Below are 20,988 nucleotides of genomic sequence, written 5' to 3'. Positions count from 1 at the left end.
AACTCCCCTGCCTGCCAGGCCATCTGCTGATACAGAAGGGAGGACGGAGGGCAGAGCAGGGCAGACACCTTGGGAGGGTGGGTGGGGAAGAGGTCTGGCCCCGCTGAGCGGCTTCTCCAGCTCCTGGCTGGAAGATGAGTGCCTGGAGCTGGGAAACTGGGGAGTGCAGAGGAGGGCAAGGGTGTAGGAGGAGTGAGAGAGAGCAGCGGCAGCACATGTAAAAGGAACACAAAGACACAACAGACACACGAATGCAGACAAGTGCGCTGCGAGCAGGGAGCCTGGGCTGTGCAGGGGAAGGGGCCTGGGTGCTCTCTCCGGCCCCACCTGGCTCCTGCCCTGTGGGTGGAGGTACCCTGCAGGGCAGGCCCCCACTGGGGCCCCATGAGTCAACAGCCAGCCATGCAGTGAAGAGCTGGGTGGCGAGCAGCGGGTGGAAGGGAGAAAAAGCCTGAACACCCTGCCTTGGCCGTCGTTCTGTCAGCTGGGGCACCAAAGGGGCTGGGCTGACGGCCTTGGGGAACCAGGGCTCCCAACCTGGCCCTTGGTCCTCAGCTTGGTATTTGGCCCACCCAGGCCACCAGAGAGGATGAAGACAGGGCCAGGGGTGGCAGAGCCAGGAGCTGGCCTAGGAAAGGAGACGCCTGAGGGAGGGGGGATCTCCCACTGTTTTGCCAGGACTTAGGGGTAGACGGCCCCTGCCCTAGAATGTCCCAGCTTCTGGCTCTTCAGAAGTCACAGGCCATAACTGGAGAACACAGTCCAGAGAGGACGCGGCTTGATTCATCCAGAAACGGCTGGAGGCAGGAGGTATGCTGGGGTGGGGGTGGGGTCGGCCTAGTTCTGCAGGAGCTGCCAGAAGGGGGTGCTGTGCCCCACTCGTGAGGCAAAGGCTCCTTGGGCCTGGAGGCGTCAGGCTGAAGTCTTGAGACCCCAGTGTTCCTGTAGTACCTCCAAAGTCCTGCCATCCCATAGGACAGGGGCAAGAGGCCACACAGCCCTGAAGTTCAGGGCACCAGGGAAGGGGAAGCCCAGGAGACCCGGAATGAGATACCATCCCAGATGCACTTTCGACCTCGGTGGAGCTTCCTCAGAGCGCATGCAGAGACACGGGAAAGGGCTGGAAAAGGAACCCAACGCGTTTGTGACCACAACCCAGGGTAGGCGATTGGGGGGAAGGAGACGATCTTAAAGGGAGAATTCCCTGAGAAGGTCCCCCTTGCTCGGGGACAGGCCCATCGTTTTCAGAGTCATTTGCCCTGAGTGGGCAAACGTGGCCTCGGGGGCCGCCCAGGCAGAGGCCGTCTTCATCCCTTTAAGATGGCAGAGAGAGGACCCCACAGACAAGGTTAGCAGATGCAGGAGGGAGCAAGAGCCGGAAAAGGGGAGTTAGTGATGGAGGCAGGACACAGGACACAGACGCACACACAGCGGGCTCAACGCCTACCTTCTGGCAAACCTGAAAGACAGATTTCTAAAAAAACAAACAAAAAAAGACAAAATAAAAAAAGAAATAAAAAAAAAAAACCAACAAGACGGTATGTGGATAAGCAGGTGGGGAGTGGGCTTTACAGGTTCAAGGGTCACCCCACTTGTGGAAGAGCCGCTCAGCGAGACTAGAGTCCCAGACATCCCAATCTGCTCACGCCCCACCCTGCAGCCCTACACCTGCATTCCGGGGCTGGAAAGGGGCATGGCTTGGCTACTCTAGCCGAGTGGAATGAAGTGCAGGAGGAAGGGCAGGCAAACCTGTTCTCTCCAAGACTCCTGCTGCTTCCTGAGCTACACTAAGATGGTTGAAGAAGTGGTGGGATGGAGACAGGGAGCAGCCCAAGAGCCCGGATTACTGGATGCACCTCGAGAATCAACGCTGTCCTTTTGGGTCATCAGGGGCCAGGTGTGAGAAACCTCATGAAGAGAACCTTCACCCTGGTTCCCACGTAGGAATGCGCCAGAGTGCCTCAGGCTGCCAGGGAGCCATCCTAGGCCCCCACCAGCTATTTCATTTATGGCCTTCATCCTGGCAACCCCCAGCCCCCCAGCAGAGGAACATGGCTGCGGCAGAGGGGAGTGGCTGCAGCCAGACAAAACCAACTGGGTGGGGAGAAAGGAGGTCAAAGGGGGCAAGACGAGAGACCAGGAGAAACTCTCCTTGCCGGCCCAGCCTGGCTCAGGCCTCATGACTTTGCAGCTGCGTCACCAAATATAAGTTTCCATGGGAACCCAGGAGAGACGAGGGGGGCTTTTATTTTAGCATCTGAGTTCACACTCTCCTAGAGAGGAGGCGGCATCGGCCATCTGCTCGGGCCAGAGAACAAGGAGTTGGGGAGGCCTGAGAGGGACGGATGGGTCTGGGCATCTCAGGTGCCAACAAAGACTCAATTTCTTAGGCTTCCTGAGGTTTCTAACCCTGGGACCTGATCCCAGTTCTAACCCCCAGGTGTCCTCATCCCCACCCCCAGGCAAGGTGGAAGGCCTGGCCTCAGCCTCTCTGCCGCCCTAGGCCCCCTACTCACCTGCGTACAAACTTGGAAGTGAATTTGCTGAAGATGCTCCCCGAGGCCCCCCGCCGGCCCTGGCTGTTGCCAGAGGGAGAGGCTGGGGTCACACCGTAGGGCAAATTCTGCTGGTCCCGCACCTGCCGGAGCTGCCCAGCGTGGAAGGTGCTTCGACTGGACACACCCCGGGGAAAATTAGTTCGGTCTGGGGCTCCACCACTGCTGCTGATGTTGTGGGCGGAGGGGGAGGCGACAGGGACACGCTGGGGGGCTGTGCTGTGAGAAAAGAGGTGGGGGGCGGGGAAATGCATCAGGGCATGAGAAAGCCATCACCACCAAGCATCTGGAGCACCCTGGCGTGGGAAAGGGAAGGGGGATGCTAGGGCAGAGGCAGCCATCACAGAGGACACAGAAGGAAGGGGTGTGACCACTGAGGACACCAATAAGGAAGATGTTTGGGTGGAGGGGGAAGGAGATGGTTTGGGGGAGGGAGGGGAGGCAGGGAAGGATACGTGTGTGGAGAGCAGTACAGGATGGAGAGAAGAGGCTCCTTGGGAGCTAGGCAGACTGGAACCTCAAGGGGACAATGTTGACCAACCCTCAAGGATTGAGTCCCTGTGATGCTGATTGTCCCCGGGGTCCTAAGGAAGTCCAGGAAGGCTCAGAACAAAAAGGCTTCCTTCTGGAGCCTCGGGACGGCTTCTTGCATATCTGTTCTGAGAGGGAGAACTGGAGGAAAAGAGGGGCATTAAGCTATTTTTTGTGTCCTCTACTTCCTGGCTGCAGGGGACAGCCATCTCTTGTGGCTAAGATGCCAAGAACAGAGCAGGACCCCCAGGTGGGAAGAAATTGTGGGGGGCAGGGGGCGGGTGGGCTGAGGGCAGCAGGTGCATCAGCTGCCCCAGCACACTTGCCTGGGCCGCGGCACCTCACAGTTACTGTCCGTGGGGGGCAGCCCAGTGGCCTTGTTGGGGTGCACGGAGGCCGACATGGATTTCTGGTGCTGGCGGGGCCGGGCCGCAGAGACCGCGGCAGAAGCAGAAGCCGTGGAGGCCCGGGACCCTGGCATGGTTAGGCTAGGAGACAAAAGCAGTGGAGAGGCCTGGGTTAGGGGTGGGTGGGGGCAGGAGGCTCCGGTTAGGAAGCACAGGCGGGGCGGGAAGGGCCAGAGCTGGGAGCCTCGGCAAGATGCAGGTCAGGCCCAGGAGCAGCAATGGGGCACGAGTCAGAGCCGAGGGAGGCAGGGCTAGGAAGTGGAGGGCACGCACGGTAAGGAAGGCGAGGCAGGCCATAGCCTAGGGAAAGAAACCCAAAGTGCAGGAAAGCCGACAGGAGGCAACTGCCTCCGGGCTGCACTGGTCTCCTAGAAATTCTAAGAACAAGGATGTGTCATCGCCAGAAAGAGCAGCGTGTTGCTAAGGGGAATTTTCATTAAGCTCAGAAAACGAGGAGCCAGGAACTCAACATGACGGTCAACGTTAGGGGGGCTCTGCTCTCATGGGCACAGATAGAGTCACCCTCAATGTGTACACGCTTCAGGATGGCATCTCTCGGTTCTGCCCTGAGCTGGGGCCCCTCAGGCACTGGTGCCCAGAAGAGTGCAGTTGCCACGCCCTGGCTGCAGTCAAGAAGCAAGAAGGCAGCTGAGATGACCATGGAGTCACACTCAGTACACCGCAAGAAGCGGTCACAGGAGCACAGGGGAGAGGAGAAGGAGGGTGGGGAGAGCAGGGAGGAGGTGCTGGTGTGTGGAAAGCTGCACTGGACAGAGCCAGGACGGGACTCCAGGGAGCAGGAGGGGAGATGGTGCTGCTGACAGAGACGTCACCGCTGGGAGAGGCGGCTCCCGGGAAATATGGCAGGCAGGGCCCAGGCCTGCTCACCTGTCTTTGCCGTTCTGGATGGAGGCCTGGCCAAGGCTGGCCCTCTCCAAAAGTGGGGAATTCCTGCTTCGATTTGTGCTGGTGGAGAGGACGCTGTTCTGTGGGGAATAAAGGGCAGAGTGGTATCACAGAAGACCAAAGTGTTCTACTGGCAGGTTCGCAAAACCTGCTCCCCCTCCACCTTCCACCACGAGCAGTCCGGGCTGGGGAAAAGAACGGATTTTGCTTTTACTCTGTGGGGCAGGGTTTTCTACAGTACGTAGAAGTGGCCCCGGGGCGGACGGTCAGGTAGGCAGCCAAAGGGAGCTGCGTCTGGATTAAGGAAAGAGCTGCCTGGAGAGGGCAGGCCCCACAGCAGGAGCGGGGAGGATGGGAAGGAGGAGGTGGGGCTGGCCAGGAGGAGGGAGGAGGGTGGGCGTGGCTCACCGTGGAGGGGGTGGGGGTGGTCTTCTTCCTCTCCAGCCCGGGCAGGGGGCTGGCAGGCACTTTGGCTGTGCTGCTGGCCTTCCGCCCTGACTCCCGGTCCTCCTCAGGCCGCTTGTTTTCTGCGTTGTTACTCTGAGTCTTCTTAGAGTAGGAATTAGAAGTGGGAATGGCAGGACCAGCTGCTGGGCCAGAGGACAGTGGGAATGGGTAAGGGCAAGATGGAGGGAAGTTAAGTGACTTGCCCAAGGACATGCTACTAATAAGGGCTGAACGGGGATGGAAACTCAGCTGTGTCATCCAAAGCCCCAAGAACCCATCAGGAGAGGGGTGAGTCCCCCACCTGCAGCTCCCAGAAGTACTTACCCTGGTCGCTAAAGCGCCGCTGCTTGGGGTTGGCTGAGACGCTGCGCTGTACCTTGTGGGAGGGGGAAGGGGCACTGCTATTGGTCAGATCAGCTGAAGGCCGCGGCTTCAAGGTGATGGTGTCGCCCTCCAGCTGCAAGAACACAAAAGGGAGGGCAGAAGTCATGAAGAGTTCCCTATGGATGATCCCATTTACACATTCCTGCCTGACACAAATCCACCCCAGGCTCCCATGAGACATACCCCCTGAAAGACCAATGTGCATCTAAATAAACACTCACGGAGACAAGTCCCAACACAGACCCTGACAAACACAGTCAAAGACACACCAACCTCCCCACAAAGAACCCCACCCTCAGAGTGGGATACACACACCACACACATAAGAATGCACAATCAGACTCAGAGACACCCCCCAATACCTCCTGAGCAGGCTGTCAAGAATCAAGAAAGGGAGTCCAACACCACTAGGGGGAGAGCAGGACAGGGAGGCCACGAGTGGATGTGGGGACACACAGATGGTGAACGAGACCCTACTCCCACAGAGACCCAGGGATTCAGGCGCAGACATGGGTGGGTACCCATATGAGCAGAACAATAATCACGAAGCCTCCAGATGCACAGACGGGAGGATGGACGTACATGCACACAGATACATATACCCAGACACAAGCTCTAGGCAGAAGCAACACACAGGCTCAAGATTCCTATAAGACAGACACAGAGCACCCAGGAACCCAGACTTCCAGATACAGAGAGACACAAACATATCGAAACAGTCAGAGACTTCTAGAGCCAACACAGAACTGACCCAGCCAGAATGACCTAGACCCGGTCTAACCAACACAGAATGAGCCAGATCTACTCACCCGTATGGAAACCCAGACCCAGGCCCAGACCCCACCAGCTTCCCTATTGAACTATTGATGGAAATTAGTGAAAGCAAAAGCCAGGAGACCTTATCACCACCAGAGCTGAGGCTTAAAATTAGTCAGTAGAGAGCACACCTACTCAGAGATGAGCTTCTGCCCTCAACAGCTGCTAGGAGCATGGGGATACTACTGACAGAGAGGCTGGCTAGACGGGGAATGGAGCAGGGGGCACACACCTCGGAGCTCTTGTAGCCCAGGAGCAGATAGGTGGCCATCACCTCGTTGTACCTCTGGCCCACCAGCGAGTCCTGGATCTCTTCCCGTGTGTAACCCATGGACACCATCAATTCTGCGTGGGGGGACATACAGTTAAGGCTGGTCCTGAGTCCTAGGCAGGCTCAACCTCATGGCCCAGCACAGCCTCACCTGTCCGCCGGGGGTCCTTGTAGTCAGGGAGTGGCTCCACATAAGGCTTTAATTCGTCATCTTCGTGACCCACATTCATCCATCGATCTTTCATGATTTGCTGGGAAGTAAAGGGAAGGGGAAGGGCAGAGAGGGAGACTCAGCTTGGAGGTTTCCTTGGGAACCCAGGACCTCCTACCAGCTGGGCTCAGGCTGCTCACCTCTAAAGTGCCTCTCTTGCTGGGATTGAGAATGAGAAATTTCTTAAGCAGGTTTTCACAGTCTGTGGACATGTAGAACGGAATACGGTATTTTCCCCTCAGTACCCGCTCCCGCAGCTCCTGTAGGAGGGAAATTTAAATCACCCAAGGCCAAGGGAAGGAACCTAATATCCAGGCTCCTGACAGCTTAAGACTGGCCAGGCAGATGTAAATGAAATATGGTAAGAGGCAGAGAGCCTGGGACAAGGCACCTCAACTAGAGAGGCGGTGATGTCAAATACCCCACGCCCTCTGGCTTGATCGGCCCGAGGCTTGCAATCCTGAGTACCTTGGAGGGGTGAACGGACAAACAATTTATCCCAGCCCTCAAGAGAGGAACTGAGGTTATTTTGCTGGGTGCAGAGGGCTTTTAATAGCTGCTACCTTTTGCAACAAGGCCTTCTTTGAAGCTCTGGCTCAGGAAAATGTAGAAAAGCAGCAAAGGTGAGAGGTCGGGGACAAGACCAGAGGCCAAGAGAAGAAATGAGAATACAAATGATCTAAGCCTGCACTTCACTCCACCTTGAGGTTCTGTCCATCAAAAGGCAGGGATCCGCTGACCAGTGTATATAGAATAACTCCCAGGCTCCACACATCCACCTCGGGTCCGTCGTATTTTTTGCCCTGGAAGAGCTCTGGGGCAGCATAAGGGGGACTGCCACAGAAGGTATCCAGCTTGTTCCCAAAGGTGAATTCGTTGCTGAAGCCAAAGTCTGCAATCTTGATGTTCATGTCAGCATCCAAGAGCAGGTTTTCTGCCTGGGAGGTAAGAAGGAAAATGTCAGGGAACCAAGTGGATCACACTGAGGCACTGGACAGGAAGGAGCTGAGGGGAATGGAAGAACAAACAGGAAGTCATCTTCAATGTTAGAACTGCTCCCACCAACTCCAGGGCAGGCCTCCAATCAGTGTGCAGAGGCTGGGCTGGGCTGGAGGAGGGCCGCGCAGGCCGCTCCTCACACAGGCGGCCACGTGAGAGCTGGGATCTGAAGGCTCAGAGACGCTGTGAGCTGTGCAAAGCTTCCCTGTCAGGCCTGGGTTAATCGTGGTCACATCTGCGAGGACTTAGGGGCCAGGAAGACTCATAGGTAGTCTCACATGCTAACAGCTCAGTGAAAGAGATGAGTGTGCTGCACATCTGCAAAGCAGCTGTGACGCAGCTGTGGAACAGTCAACACTGTTTCCTCGGTCAGCCGCCAGGCTGCCTGCAGCCCTCCTGCCACGCCTGGCTGCACCGGAAGGTGAAGTGCTGAGAGGTGAAATGGCAGAGACCCTCTCCTCGGTAGCTGGAATGGGATCCTAAGTCCAGTCATAAGGCCTGTGTCAGAAGCAGCCCTAGGGGCTTCCTCATCATCTCCAAAAAATTAAAGGCTGGAGTTTCCTTGAACACTCAGGGTGTAATCGTTATGTCACAGTTAACAGAGGGTGAATGACCAGCCCTGACTCAAAGACACTGGAGATGAGAGCACGCCTTACCTTTAAGTCTCTATGAACAATAAACTTCTGGTGACAGTACTGCACAGCAGACACTATCTGAAAGGAAGGAAGAGGGGTCAGCTCAGGGACACCTGAAGGTGGGCTACAGGGGCTGGTGGAGCTGTGATCCTGTGACCGAGTTCGAAGCTGCCACATAGATAAGCAAAGCCCAAAGGACCCTCCAGAGGCCGCTTACAGACAGGCAGCTCCTCCTTGTATGCCAACCCCCCCAAAGCAGAGGTAGGGCCCACACTCCATGGAGGGAGTCACACCCACCTGGCGGAATTTGGCTCGAGCCTCTTTTTCTTTCATCCTGCCATGAGCCACTAGGTAATCAAACACCTCTCCTGCAAGTGACAGGGGCAGGGTCTACATCAGAGCTTGCTGGGGCTGGGGAAGGTGGGGACACAGTAGGAAGAGGCAATTCCATACCTACCTCCACTAGCGTACTCCATGACAAGGTAGAGAGTTTTCTCAGTCTCGATCACTTCAAATAACTTAACTACAGGAGAAAAGGCCAAGCTATGAGTCAGAGAAGCAGCAGGGTCCACACATTGAGCCCCAACATGTACAGGGGCATCCTAGGAATCAAAGTTTCCTCCTCTCCCATTCCTACTCTCCCAAAGACAGGTTCCTCTCGAGGCAGCCACACCACTAAGGACAGCCCTGTGCGCCAGAGGCAGAGCTGGATCTTGAGCTGGGCTTCCCCAGAGGCATCCTTGAAGACTACAGACTCCAGAAGGCCATGTGCCTCAGGGAGAAGGGCCACATGCTGGGAAGTTGAGCCTTGCTGTGGGGGAAGAGGAAAGGAATGATGACTGGTTCTCACCTATGTTGGGATGATTCAAAACCTTCATTATTCTTACTTCACGGAACAGCTGGAAAATAAAATACCAGGGGTCACGCTTGCTCAGCTTGCTCCCCTCAGGTCCCCTCCAAACAGAGCCACTGCTAGGATTCTTTTTCCAAAAGAGAAAACAGGCAGGGAAAAGAAATAGAGTAGTTGTCCAGATCCTCCATGCCTGTCTCCAGTGGCTGAGAAGGACATGGCAGGGAAGGAGAGCAAGAAGGGTCAGTGCGAGGAAAGCTGGGCTCTCATGACTTGTACCCTCAGGGGCAGCATCTGGATGAGCCAGCTGCACCCTTGGGTGTTGTCGCCCCAAATCCAGCCCCCAAACAGCAGACGGGTTTTGGCTGCGTGCCTCTGAAAGAGGGAGCGTGAGCCCACGTACATGAACATTTAGAACCTGAGCTGCTTCTACAGTTCACTGACAAAGGAGACTCTAGCTTGGTCTGTATGAAGAGGTAGGGGAGCTCTGAAGGGGCCCATCACCTTCTGACTTACAGAAGTCAGAGGGCTCTGCACTAGTGGGTACACCTTTCTCTCCTGGGCCTCGGGGTGGTGACAGAAGAAGCCACTCCTATATATAGCTGATGCCAATTTTAATCAAATCCACCTCCACACACTCACGCTCTCTTTGTGAAACAAAATCAGGGACTCCAAACCATACATTTCCATAAAGAAAGATGACAGAAATGAACTTCATCCCCTCTGCGGGGGCCAGAGAACTGGAGGTGGGGTTTTTTGCAACTTCTAGGCCTCACCGTTTGCACAAGGAGCAGAACTAGTTGTGTTGTGTTTTGTTTTTGTTTTTTAAGGAGAAGGGAGGTGTGGAGACCTAATTTAGGCTATATTTTATGGAGAAAAGTGAACACATCTTTCTTTATTTTTCCTTTAATGAGATCCCAGAGCTTTTGTGAGCTGGAAAGGAAAAGAAGAGACAGGTTTTCCAATCTTCGAGAACCTGATTCTGACCTTGGCTCCCTTTTCTCGTTAGAGCCCAGGTTTTTCTTGCTTTCTTCCCAGGCCCAATACTTATCTTGGATGAAGAGGCAAAAAATCCTGGACGCCACCTCAGGGGCAATAATGGGCCTGGAAAGGGCGTTCTCCTAGGAGAGCGTGGAGTTTTCTGGGCCTGTCTAGAACCCCGAAGAGGTTAGCTTCTTCAGTGTTTGTCCTTTAGGGATCATTGCTGGGATCAAATTTAAACAGAGTGATTTGAACAGAATCAGATTGGCCTTGGCAATGGAGTGTGTTTAAAGGCTTTAAAAATGGCTATATTTGTCTGGTGCTGGTGCTTCCAGCCAGTCAGGAAGAGGCAGGGAGAAAAAAGAGGTGGGAAATAAGATGGCCTAGCTGACTCTGGCAGGCTAAACTGCTCCAAAGACCAAATGGCCCACACCAAGCTGGCTTCTACTCTGTGGGGTCTGAGCCAACATGTCAAGAGTAGCCCTCTTTCCCTTCCTTCCGGAAAGCTCCCAGCAGCAGGGAAGCCCTGGTGATGACAGCCATGTTTCCTTTGAGTCAAAGAACTTTGAGGGGATCCCAGGGGTAACAAAAAATAGGAAACACCTTGGTTTTGGCTGTCAGCATGTCAGTGCACCTCAACTCACACTAATTCTGTGAGTGTCTCTCTCAGTAACAGCTCCCAACCTCCAGTCTCAAGCTTCCCAATCTCACTGCAGTTGGCTGTTAGCATCAGGTTATGCCCTCTCCTAACTCAAGTAACAATGTGGTCATGAAAAGAAAAACTCAATCTGCCACGAGATGCAAAGAACTAGGTTAATCAAGGTCAGAAAATCTGAGCCAGGGTGAGCTGGAGTATGAGGAAATCTGACTGACCTAAATAGGGGCAGCTTTTTGGGAGCCTGACGGGAGATTTCTTCCTTCCCCTAACTGCTGGAGCCCAGGGTGGGGGCAGAGGGCAGACAGTTTCCAGTTCTACACCAACCAGTCACTGGTAAGCTGTCCCTCTTCTGCAAACGAAAGCCTTCTTTTCTCACTCCTACATACGTGGTCTCACCTGGAGGCTTCCCCAACCAGCTAAGTAAGACCTCAGTTTTCCACTGTAAGTCAAGAAGGGAAGGAAAAGTTCAACCTCATGTAGCAAAGACTACATGCAAAGGACTCTGCAACTGTTAGTCAAAAGAAGCCTAGAAGTGAGAAGGAAGACTGGGAGGACCTGTCACTAATCTGCACGTACCGTAAGAGGCTTGAAACTGGAGTTTAGTTTCGAAAAATCCCAGCCTTCCATACCCATTCTCTGAAATGCAGCTGGCACAGAATCCAGTGGCAGGTTCTCTGCCTCCTCTTATCCCTGTACTTCTAGAGCCACTCCCTTGGATCATTCAGATCCTACAGTTAACTGCATGTGTTTCTAGTAATGGCTGTATACATGTGTTTTTGCATTGGGCTGGTCACAGGCCAGAAGAAGACAAGATGCAGGAAGTAGGTCAGACAGGTAGGCCAAGGGGCTGGAAGGGGGCAGAAAGACTTCTAAAAGAGCCAGTGCCTGTGGCCAGGCAGCTCAATCAGGAGGAGCCAACACAGGTGATCCAGCCAAAACCCTAAAGATAGCAGAGCCATGGAAAGGGATGGTGGGAACGGTGAAACGACCAGAGATGCTGAATTAGGGGTTCAAGAGGAGGTCCAAATGGGGTCAGCAGATCATTAACTCCTGACAGAGGTTTAGGAAGGGACAGGAGGTACTGTGTGCTTACTTTCTGGAGGCTGGAGGAATTCAGTTGAGTCTTGTCGATGATCTTCACAGCTACCTGAACAAGAGATAAAAAGTCCAAGATTACCTCTTTGACCAGGCTTAAACTCAGGACTCAAATCTACTTCCTCCTTTATATTTCTGCCTCCTTTTGGCCCTATCCCTCTTAGCACCCCTATCTGTTCAGATCTCATTTCTGTCTGATAAACAAAAGGCTGGCTGTGGTAGAAGTCTCACTACTACCTGCTGGGGTATCAACAGTTGGGAGATGCTGCCATGTCCCCAACCCCAGAGCTCACCTCTTTCCCAGTAAGGATGTGCCGAGCCAGCTTCACCTTGGCGAAGTTACCCTTGCCGATGGTCTTGAGGAGTCGGTAGTTGCCAATATGGGGCTGCTCGTCAGCAGAAGTGGCTGAGTTGCGGCCCCGCAGCATGTTGGACTTACTGCTGGGCTTGGAGTCGAGGTGTCCCAAGGTGGGCTGCAGGGTAGAAACATGTACACCTTTGAGTATGCTGCCCTTCCGGCTCCCCATACCACTGCCCTTAGCTCTCTGCAAAAATCGCAAGAGGCTGGGGTATGGGGGCAGACTCCAGGAAGCTGGTAGGCATGCAAAGAAAGAATCATAAGGCAGGGGGAGAAAAGGAGATGGGAAGAGCGCCCACCTTCACTCCAAAAGAGCACAGCCTAAGGTCCAACGTCAACATCCTGTGGGCGCTGGAGCTTAGGACCTAAGCTGTCCCATCATTGGCTCCACTGCCTGGCAATACATCCCCTGTAACAACCCAACAGTTCCTCCACCTCATGTGGGAGAGCGCCGTCTACCGTCCTCCCTGTCGCCTGTTCACACTTTGATAAGGCTACATCTCAAAGTCGCAGGCGCACGATCAGAATTACTGCAAAGCACTCACTGCCACCCAACACTTTACATTTCTCTTTATTATGTATCACTTTACATTGATTTGTTGTCTATCCAACAAGAATGGAAGCTCATGAAGGCAGGCATGTAACATTTATTCACTGATACATCCCTGCACCTAGACAGACTGGAATATGGTAGATGCTCAATGAATACCTGGGCAATGAAAAAAATGGAATGACAGGGTCCGCGCAAGGCCACCCTCTGCCCTCCTTAGATATCCCATAGCTCACATAAGGGTGTGAGGAAGCAGAAATGACAACAACTGGCACCAACAGGTATATAAACATAACACAAAAGAGGTACGGCCCAGATGAAAACATACATCTGTATGAAGACCTGTACAGTCCTCAAAGGGCTAAATGTAGAGTTCCATGTGATCCAGCAATTCCACTCCTGCTACATACCCAAGAGCAACTTGCACACCAATGTACGTTCGTAGTATCACACATTCATAATAGCCAAGAAGTGGAAACAACACAAATGTCTGTCAATTGCTAAGTGGATATACAAATTGTGAAATATCCACATAGTGGAATAGTCATTGGCAATTAAAAAAAAAAAAGAAGGGACTTCCCTGGTGGCGCAGTGGTTAAGAATCTGCCTGCCAATGCAGAGGACACGGGTTCCATCCCTGATCCGGGAAGATCCCACATGCTTGCGGAGCGATTAAGCCCGTGCGCCACAACTACTGAGCCTGCGCTCTACAGCCTGCGAGCCACAATTACTGAGCCCACACGCCGCAACTACCAAAGCCCGCGCGCCTAAAGCCAGAGCTCCGCAACAAGAGAAGCCACCGCAATGAGAAGCCCACACACCGCAACAAAGAGTAGCCTCTGCCTGCTGCAACTAGAGAAAGCCCGTGCACAGCAACGAAGACCCAACGCAGCGCCCCCCACCACAAAAAAAAAGAAAGAAAATAACTTACAAAGAAAAAAGTACTGACATATGCTACAACATGGATGAACCTTGAAAGCATTATGCTAAGTGAACAAAGCTGTTCACAAAGGACCACAGGTTATATGATTACATTTATTTGAAATGTCCAGAGTAGGTAAATCCACAGAGACAAGAAAGAGATTACTCTAGGGCTGAGGAGGGCTGAAGAGGGTGAGGGGACTTAGGGGTAACAACTAAGGGCTGTGAGGTTTCTTTCTGCAGTAATGAAAATATTCTAATGAGATGTTGACTGTGGTGATGGATACACAGCTCCGAGAATTTACTAAAAGCCACTAAACCGTACACTTCAACGAGTGAACTGTATGGGATGTGGATTATATCTCAATCAAACTGTTAAGAGTCCGGTCTAACTCTGGTCAAGAGCACTGATTTGCCTCTTCCAGAACACCTGATGTCATTGCGCCAGCATAATGGGGATAAAGTGCTGCCAGAGTCTCATCCCAGAACCATCCAGAGCTGCCTTGGAAACTTCAAGGAAACAATTTGCAGGGGAGCACGGTGACCAGAGAAGTGTGACTCAAAATTCTTTCTTTCACGGTCCTTTTCTGGCTCTACGTGAAGCCCTCAAAAACCACAGAGAAAAGAAATGACTTGCTACCACCCAAGGAACTGTCCAGGGTTCCTTGGCAAGAAGCGTGCTTCCCTGGCCTGTTGCTTTTCAGCCCTGGGGGGTGGCTATGAATAGGGAAAAACTTCCCTCTGCTCCAACTTCCAAGACAGGAAGATGGGTGGAAAAGTTTCCTTGGCAACCTCTAATTCACCTCCTAAATTTCTTGTCACTCTCCTGTTTTCTGAGGATATGAGCCAAAGGCAGCAGGATCTTGACAGTCCCCAAGTCCTCAAAGTTTGCAATGAGAATTTAGTGTCTACCTGAGGATTTGGGTCCTTTGCTCCCTGAAGCCAAATCTGGGAACCCTACTGCCTATCCTGAGCTCTGCTCTGCCCATCCCTCTCCATGTTTCCCGCTCCAGGGGCTGCTCTGTGTTGCGCAGCAGGACAGCATCCTCCCCCCACCCCGAGGCTCAGCTGCACACAGAACTTCAACGAACAGCAACAACCCTCCTCCTTACTGGGACAGAGAGGGGTGCTTAAGAGTATAGATGCAGAGACAAACTGCCAGGGTTCAAGTCCCAAATCTGCCACTTACTCAACACATGTTAACTTTATTAATCAACAACATCCTTAAGAAGGAGATGAGATTATTACAAAGCAGGAAGGAAATCATCTAAAAAATGACCGACATGGGGTGCTCCCACACATGGCGTCAGGAGATGGTCTAGTGGCTGCCGAGGAGCTCTGTCCCAACAGAACTAGGTTCCAGTCCTGGCTCCCCCACTTACTAGCATTAGTTTCCTTATCTGTAAAGTGGTGATAAAGTAGTCCCTATTTCACATTCATTAGGTGACAGAAAATATGTAAAATGCCTTATCCAATGCTCAAAAAAGAACAACCATGAATGTCATTATTTTTAGTTCCTAAATACTACAAAGCCTATTTGCAAAGCCAGAAGTCTCATTGTCAACAAGACTTCTGCATCTAAGTCAAGCCCTCCTAAGCCAGCTGCAGCCTAGCTGGAGGCCAAGAGATGCTATGTATGGGCCCTTCCGGCTGGGGAGAGGTCCCGGCTGAGCATCAGCCACCTGGCCTACACCAGCACCTAAAGGGGTGCCGGCCAACACCAGCACTTCACAGGAGGGGACTCGACAGGGCAGCTGTGAAGGGCTGATTCCAAGCTACGTATCCAGGACAGTCAAAGAGAAGGTTCTGCTTGTCCGGGACCCAGAGAAGCAGAGAACACTGGTGCGCGTGTGCTCTTTGATCCCCTGCTCTAAAAGTCACACACTCCCCTTTCAGGACCGAACTACCCAACTCTCAGGACTCAAAGGACACAGTCCTTCTCTTACCCCCTTCTGCCTCTTCTATGTTGTGCGATATTTCCCACAGCAGGGATGTGGGACAGGGTGAGGAAGCAGAGAAAGGAGAAAGTCTCTAGTAGGAAATGTTCCTTGGACCAAGGCCCCATGAGAGGCGGCGTCTCTGAAGGCTGAAGAGGAGGTAGGGGTGTGGGTGGCTATCACGGAGAGAGAGTCCCATCCCTGGTTCTCGACTAGGCCCATGTAACCTGGACCCAGATCTCACCAACGGGGTGGGGGGCTGAGGACTAGCTGCTGTTCTGGGCCACCTACGCCGGATCTAGCTAGAGCCATGCTCTGCCCCCCACCTCCATCCTCCTTGCACACAGTAAGACATGGAACACCAGACATCCTCAAGGCTCTGGCTGACATCACACCATAGGCAGGCCCCAAAGGTCTGAGGCCAGTCTGTTGAAAGAAGACACCACGGCTGTCAGGCAGCTTTCAGAAAGAACAAGGGGTCACCCTGTGAGGCAGTATTTGGAACCAAATGGCAGAACACGCCGGTTACTAAGCAGGCCTGATTCAGAATTAGGGCCTAAACAGCTTTGAGGTCCTCAATCGAGAGAAGGCAGGACATGAGGATGAAAAAAAAAAACGTCTTATATCCAATGGGCCCTTCAACCTGGATCTCAGAACTCAGCCTAGGCGTGTTGCCACGTTCGCCCGGAAGACAGCCTCCACCCTGAGAGGCCCGGCGCTGACTCAGGTAGGCAGGGCCCCTTCCCTAATGCTGGAGGCCCTGACCAACAGTTCTCCCCTAGAAAAGCTCACGCTTTGGGGCTCTGCACTCAGGTTTGGCCTCAAGTGTCCTGAGACTTCCCTGGGGCTGGGAGGGGGCCAAGCTGGGAAGGGGGATAGGCAGGTACTCCCTGGCCAGAGGCAGAGTGAGCCTGGGCACTGTGGAATGGAGGAAAAGTGTCCCTTGGGCACCGGCCCTGGGTGGCCGCCCCAGATCCGTCTCCCCTCACTGTAGCACTCGTGCGCCCTCCTTGGGCCTCTGCCTGTCACCAGCCCGTTCCCTTCACTCCGGCTGGGCCTGCTCACTCGACCGAAGGGGAGAGTCTTCTCTGGGTATCTGCCCCCTCTTCCTTTCTCAGCCAATGCCTCTTCCCAGGAGGAGCACTTCCCTGTGCTAGTTCCTGCCTGGCTCCACTTAGCAACTCTTCAAAGATCCTGTGTTTGGGGTGAGAGGGATGAAAGAGGAGGGGGCAATTCCACAGCAAAAAAAAAAGGGGGGAAACATACCCGGCTGGAGAAAGGGACAAGGACTACCAGCGACTTCCATTCAGCAGAGCCCACAGCAGAATCTGTCAGGCAGTGAGGGCAAAGTACAGAGGCCGGGAAGAGCCAGGCCCAGGGCGGGGGCTCCTGGCTCCGTCAGCCACCCTTACTCAGCTGAAGCAGGCGACACCTTCCACCACCTCGTCAGTGAAAAGGAGCGAAGCAGCCAGGCCAAGCGGCTCCTGCCTGGGAACCTGGACTGTGTCGCAACCGAAACCACCACTAGCAGAGAGAGCCCAGGCTTGGCACGGAGAGCAACAGGGACAAAGCCCTGCGGCTCCTTGTGGGCCAGGGTCTGGTAGCCAGAAAATCATGCAGTCCTCAGACACTACCCAGGAGCAAGGTGGGAGGAAAGGGGCAGGAGGCTAACGGGAAGGAAGGGAGACAGAGAGAGAAAGAGGCGGGTTTAGATCAACTTCCTTCTCCCTTCCCCTCCCCCTCTCCGGAAGTGGGCTGCCCCACCCTCCCCAAGGTGCTTTGCTGGGTAACAGCTGGGAGAGGGTGAGATAGAGACTTACTCCAGCCCAGGTTGTCATAAAGCCATTATCTCACCTGCAGCAGGTGGGACCTGGGTAGGGGCTCAAATCTGCGAGAGGAGTACGCGTGAGGAGTACGTGTGAGGAGTACGTGTGAATCAGACATGCTGACCCAGAGAGCGCCAGCAAACCACCCATGGGGCGGGGGGTGGGGTGGGGGGTGGGGGTGGGAAGAGCAGAAACCAGCCATCCAACAGTGGCAGATGGACCTCCTACTTTCCTACTTCACAAAAAGCAGTGTTTAACCTTAGAAAAATGCACATTCCACTTATACAGATAGTATTCTGGACATAATATCAGGAGATTCAGGAACCCTGTGAAGCCCCTTAGGTCCATGGGTTCTAGACTAAGAACCTTTGTCACTGATAGAGAATGAGATGCTTAATCCTAAATTTTGCCCAAAGGCTGGGAACAAACCAAATGCTTCTCTAAATCCCTTCCAGCCCTGATTCTGGGAATCTATCTCCAGGTTCTCACCCACCTCCAAGTCTCCATCACCACCCCCACCCCCCCAATACTGCTTTCTTTGAGAACTCTTGAGGGCCTGGGGGCAGCCGGGGCAGCCATTCCTCACACCTGCCTCCAGCCAAGCCCCTGCTGTCCAGGCATCTGCTGTCGTTGTGGCAAACTGGAGCCCTCCCCGTTTGTGTTCTGGTCTCGGCCTTTCTTCTGGCTGCCAGATCAACTTCACATTCATTCCACTACTCCAGGCTACGGTCTTTCCCACTAGGCAACTCTTTAAAGATCTCATGCTGGGAAGCCATAAACCCCTCTAGGGAAGGGCAAAGCCTCCCACTGACCTCACAGCACCTGAGCACAGACACCCGGGAGACCATGCTACTCAGTGTTCACCTTATGTATGAACCCTGGTCAACAGATTCGGCATTTCTGGTACTACCATCTGCTGGCACATATTTCCCATGTTCTCCACACCATAAACCTACAAGGTAGGGAGCATCTTCATTTTACAGATGAGAAATTTAAGCACAGAAGTTAAGAGACTTGCCCAAGGTCAGCCTCCCAGCGCAGAGCTGGGACTGGAGCCCAGGGCTTTTGCGCCCACTCCAGCACTCTGCTGTTCCTCACGGTTCCCTTCACCAGCTCCTCTTCAATGCTTCTGAAGCCTAATCTGCTCTTATTTCTCCCAAAAGAAGAATAAGTCCCTCGCTCTTCCTCCACAGACTAGGAAGAGGGGAAAGATGTGAAGATTCTGGAAAGGTGCCTGGGACAGCAGGAAGGCCAACATCCGGGTTAAGGCCAGTGGGGGGCAGGGGCTGTTTTAAAGGTCTACCCAGGTGGTCCCACAGCACTCCCTGCTCTCCAGCATTTTGCAATGTGACAGAAGGATTGTTTCCTCAATCTTATTTGTGGGAGGCAGTAAGGGGCTTTGTAAACTGAGGAAGTACCAGGCAGTGACCTCAGAGAGGCTGGGGAGAGACAGGATGGGACTGAGCTGAAACGTCACATGGCAAATCACTAGTTCTTTAACCCTTCCTCCTTCATTGCATCCAGGAGCCTTCTTTGCATCCTCTGGATCCTGAGCAACTGTCACTCTCAACTGCCAAGAGTCAATACACCAGTGGAGCATGCTGGGTAGGAGAGCTCTGGTAAAGCTTGGTAAGCACTGACCAGTGGAGAGTCTGGATGTACACCCCCAGCCCCAGAATGAACTGTGGGAACCCCCACCATCCCTTAATACTCCGTCGCAGAGCAGAGGTGGGCTTGTGTAAAACTGCCAAAGGGCTGCTCCCTTTTTCCAACCAGGATAGGTGCCTCCCTGACAAAGGAGGCCAGCAGAGCCTGTGACTGAAGCAAAGCCAAAAGCAAGGTGGTTCGCTGCCCTCCAGCTCTCTAAGCTGCAAGTCTCACCCCAAGGCTGGGAGACCAGCACTGCAGCCGGGGCCAAGCAGGTAGCCCACGCGCCTCAAAGCAGCCACAGCAGAGCCAGTGCCTGCCTGGGAAGTCCGGCAGGAGAGAACTGACCTGGAGTGAGATCCGAGCTGAGCCACCTACAGCCCCTTCATGCATGGAAGCTGCGGTGCAAGGAGCACCCTTCAAATCTCCTGTCTCCTGAGCCACTTGAAATACTGGGCTCCTCTTCAAACATGGTGGATTCTACTGAGCAACCACGGCTTCAGAAGCTTCCACACCACTTTATCCCTGAGAATCTGCTTACTGGGGCCTGGTTTCTATCTCAGTCCCCAATTACTGTTGCCCGTTCAGCAAACCTTCATTGAGTGCCCACCTCTGGAGCCTGTTGCAAAGTACGGAGAGATCTGGTTCCTGCCTTCTAGAGACTGAGGGGAGGGGAACCATACACGAGACTCACGACGGTATCTCTGCTTACTTGTTAGGCAGGCACGATAGTACAGCAGAGCTCTGGAGGCAACCGGAGGCGGTGGGGGCCCTGACTTCGCTCCTTACCAGCTCACCGAACACCACCAGCAAGATCACTTGGCACCTCTAGGTCTCAGTTTCCTCACCTGGGACATCAGGACACTAGCTGTTCCCACTTCACAGGATTAGTGTGAAGATGAAATGAGAAAATCCACGCCAGCGTTGACCACGGTCACTGGTGTGCAGTAATGTCTCGACCATGTTTTCTATGATCTCTCTTCACTTTCTGGTAGGGACCCTTGCTTCCCATCTACAGGGGTTCTCTGGGCCCTGAGAAGAGCTATAATCTCTAAGAACTTGACTACAAGTATCAGTGTAGCAAAGCTGGTATTCCTTCTAGAATGAGGAAAGTCAAATTTCTACCATGGCTGGGCTGTCAGACAAAAAGGACCCTCCTTCCTATAACACCACTCCTGCCAAGAGAAGTGGGTGAATGAGAAGGCAGCCACGCCTCTGCCCTCTGAGCAGCCCAGAGCGGAGGGAAGGTGTGCCCACTCTTCCCTTCCTCATCATTTCCTTAACTCCTTCCTCTCAAAAAAGGTCCAAGAAGCGGCCAACATACCAGTACCACATGGTGCCAAGGGCTGGGGGAAGCTCACGTTGCCAGCCTCGCACTCCATTCGGCTCCTCCCTACCAGCGGGTTACCGTAACCATGGAGACCAACAAGTTCCTCCGTATCACAGGAGAGCCTGCCTGCCAGCAGCCCAGGGCTCTGGGGGAGGCAGAAGGCAGCCTGCAGCAGAAAGGTCTGGCTCGCTTTACAGAGGACTGGGGAGCTGACGGGAGACTAACCAGTGAAGCTGAGGTGCCTGGGCCTCCCTCCAACTTCCTTTTCTCTGACCAGTAGTTTGTTTTCAGCACATTCATTGTCTGGCTGTATGTGGTGTGGTAGTGAAGGGTGTCACTCTGGAGTCAGACAGACCTGCGGTGGGACCCCAGCTCCACCACTCTGGCTGCTGCGTAGGGAATGGACTGGAACTGTGGTATGAAGAGCTACACAGATCCACACACACTAAAAGGCTCCAGATCTCATATAATACCTTCTTTTAAGTGATCCAGGTAAGTAAACCCTCTTATCCCTTGTTTTTCCCAAATCCCTTTGTTCAAATAGTTATCCAGACACCTCCTTAGCTGAGAGTGATCTCTCCCTTCTCTGACTCTCACAGTACCCCGTCTGTATCCACTCAGCTCTTCTGACTTCATGCCTCTGTGCCTTCAACCCCTCTTTGAGCTCTGAGAA

At 53.6% G+C, this 20,988-nt stretch overlaps 1 protein-coding gene across 2 annotated transcripts; it reads right to left on the bottom strand.

Annotated features, from left to right (window-relative positions):
• Positions 1-86: 86 nt before the first annotated feature.
• LOC102994400 (serine/threonine-protein kinase MARK2) lies at positions 87-17,141 on the bottom strand. Of its 2 annotated transcripts, XM_055083519.1 has the most exons (19): positions 16,779-17,141; positions 15,522-15,606; positions 15,295-15,301; positions 12,040-12,219; positions 11,745-11,798; positions 9,013-9,061; positions 8,620-8,685; positions 8,460-8,530; positions 8,184-8,240; positions 7,230-7,466; positions 6,669-6,788; positions 6,469-6,568; positions 6,279-6,391; positions 5,171-5,303; positions 4,808-4,989; positions 4,382-4,479; positions 3,413-3,574; positions 2,517-2,774; positions 87-1,474 (listed from the first exon to the last, which is right to left on the bottom strand). In XM_055083519.1, the coding sequence occupies exons 1-19, from the start codon at positions 16,816-16,818 to the stop codon at positions 1,444-1,446; spliced, it is 2,043 nt and encodes a 680-aa protein (XP_054939494.1). In that variant the 5' UTR covers positions 16,819-17,141; the 3' UTR covers positions 87-1,443. The 2 variants fall into 2 exon arrangements, with proteins under 2 accessions (XP_054939494.1, XP_028342690.1); XM_028486889.2 differs by lacking the exons at positions 15,295-15,301; positions 15,522-15,606 and having other exon boundaries at positions 16,779-17,136.
• Between the last annotated feature and the right edge of the window lie 3,847 nt (positions 17,142-20,988).

The sequence above is a fragment of the Physeter macrocephalus genome, unplaced genomic scaffold, assembly GCF_002837175.3.
Source record: "Physeter macrocephalus isolate SW-GA unplaced genomic scaffold, ASM283717v5 random_1769, whole genome shotgun sequence".
In the NCBI taxonomy this organism is placed as follows: Eukaryota; Metazoa; Chordata; class Mammalia; order Artiodactyla; family Physeteridae; genus Physeter; species Physeter macrocephalus.
The sequence above is the reverse complement of the archived record's forward strand: the minus strand, read 5'-3'. Positions and strand labels throughout refer to the sequence as shown.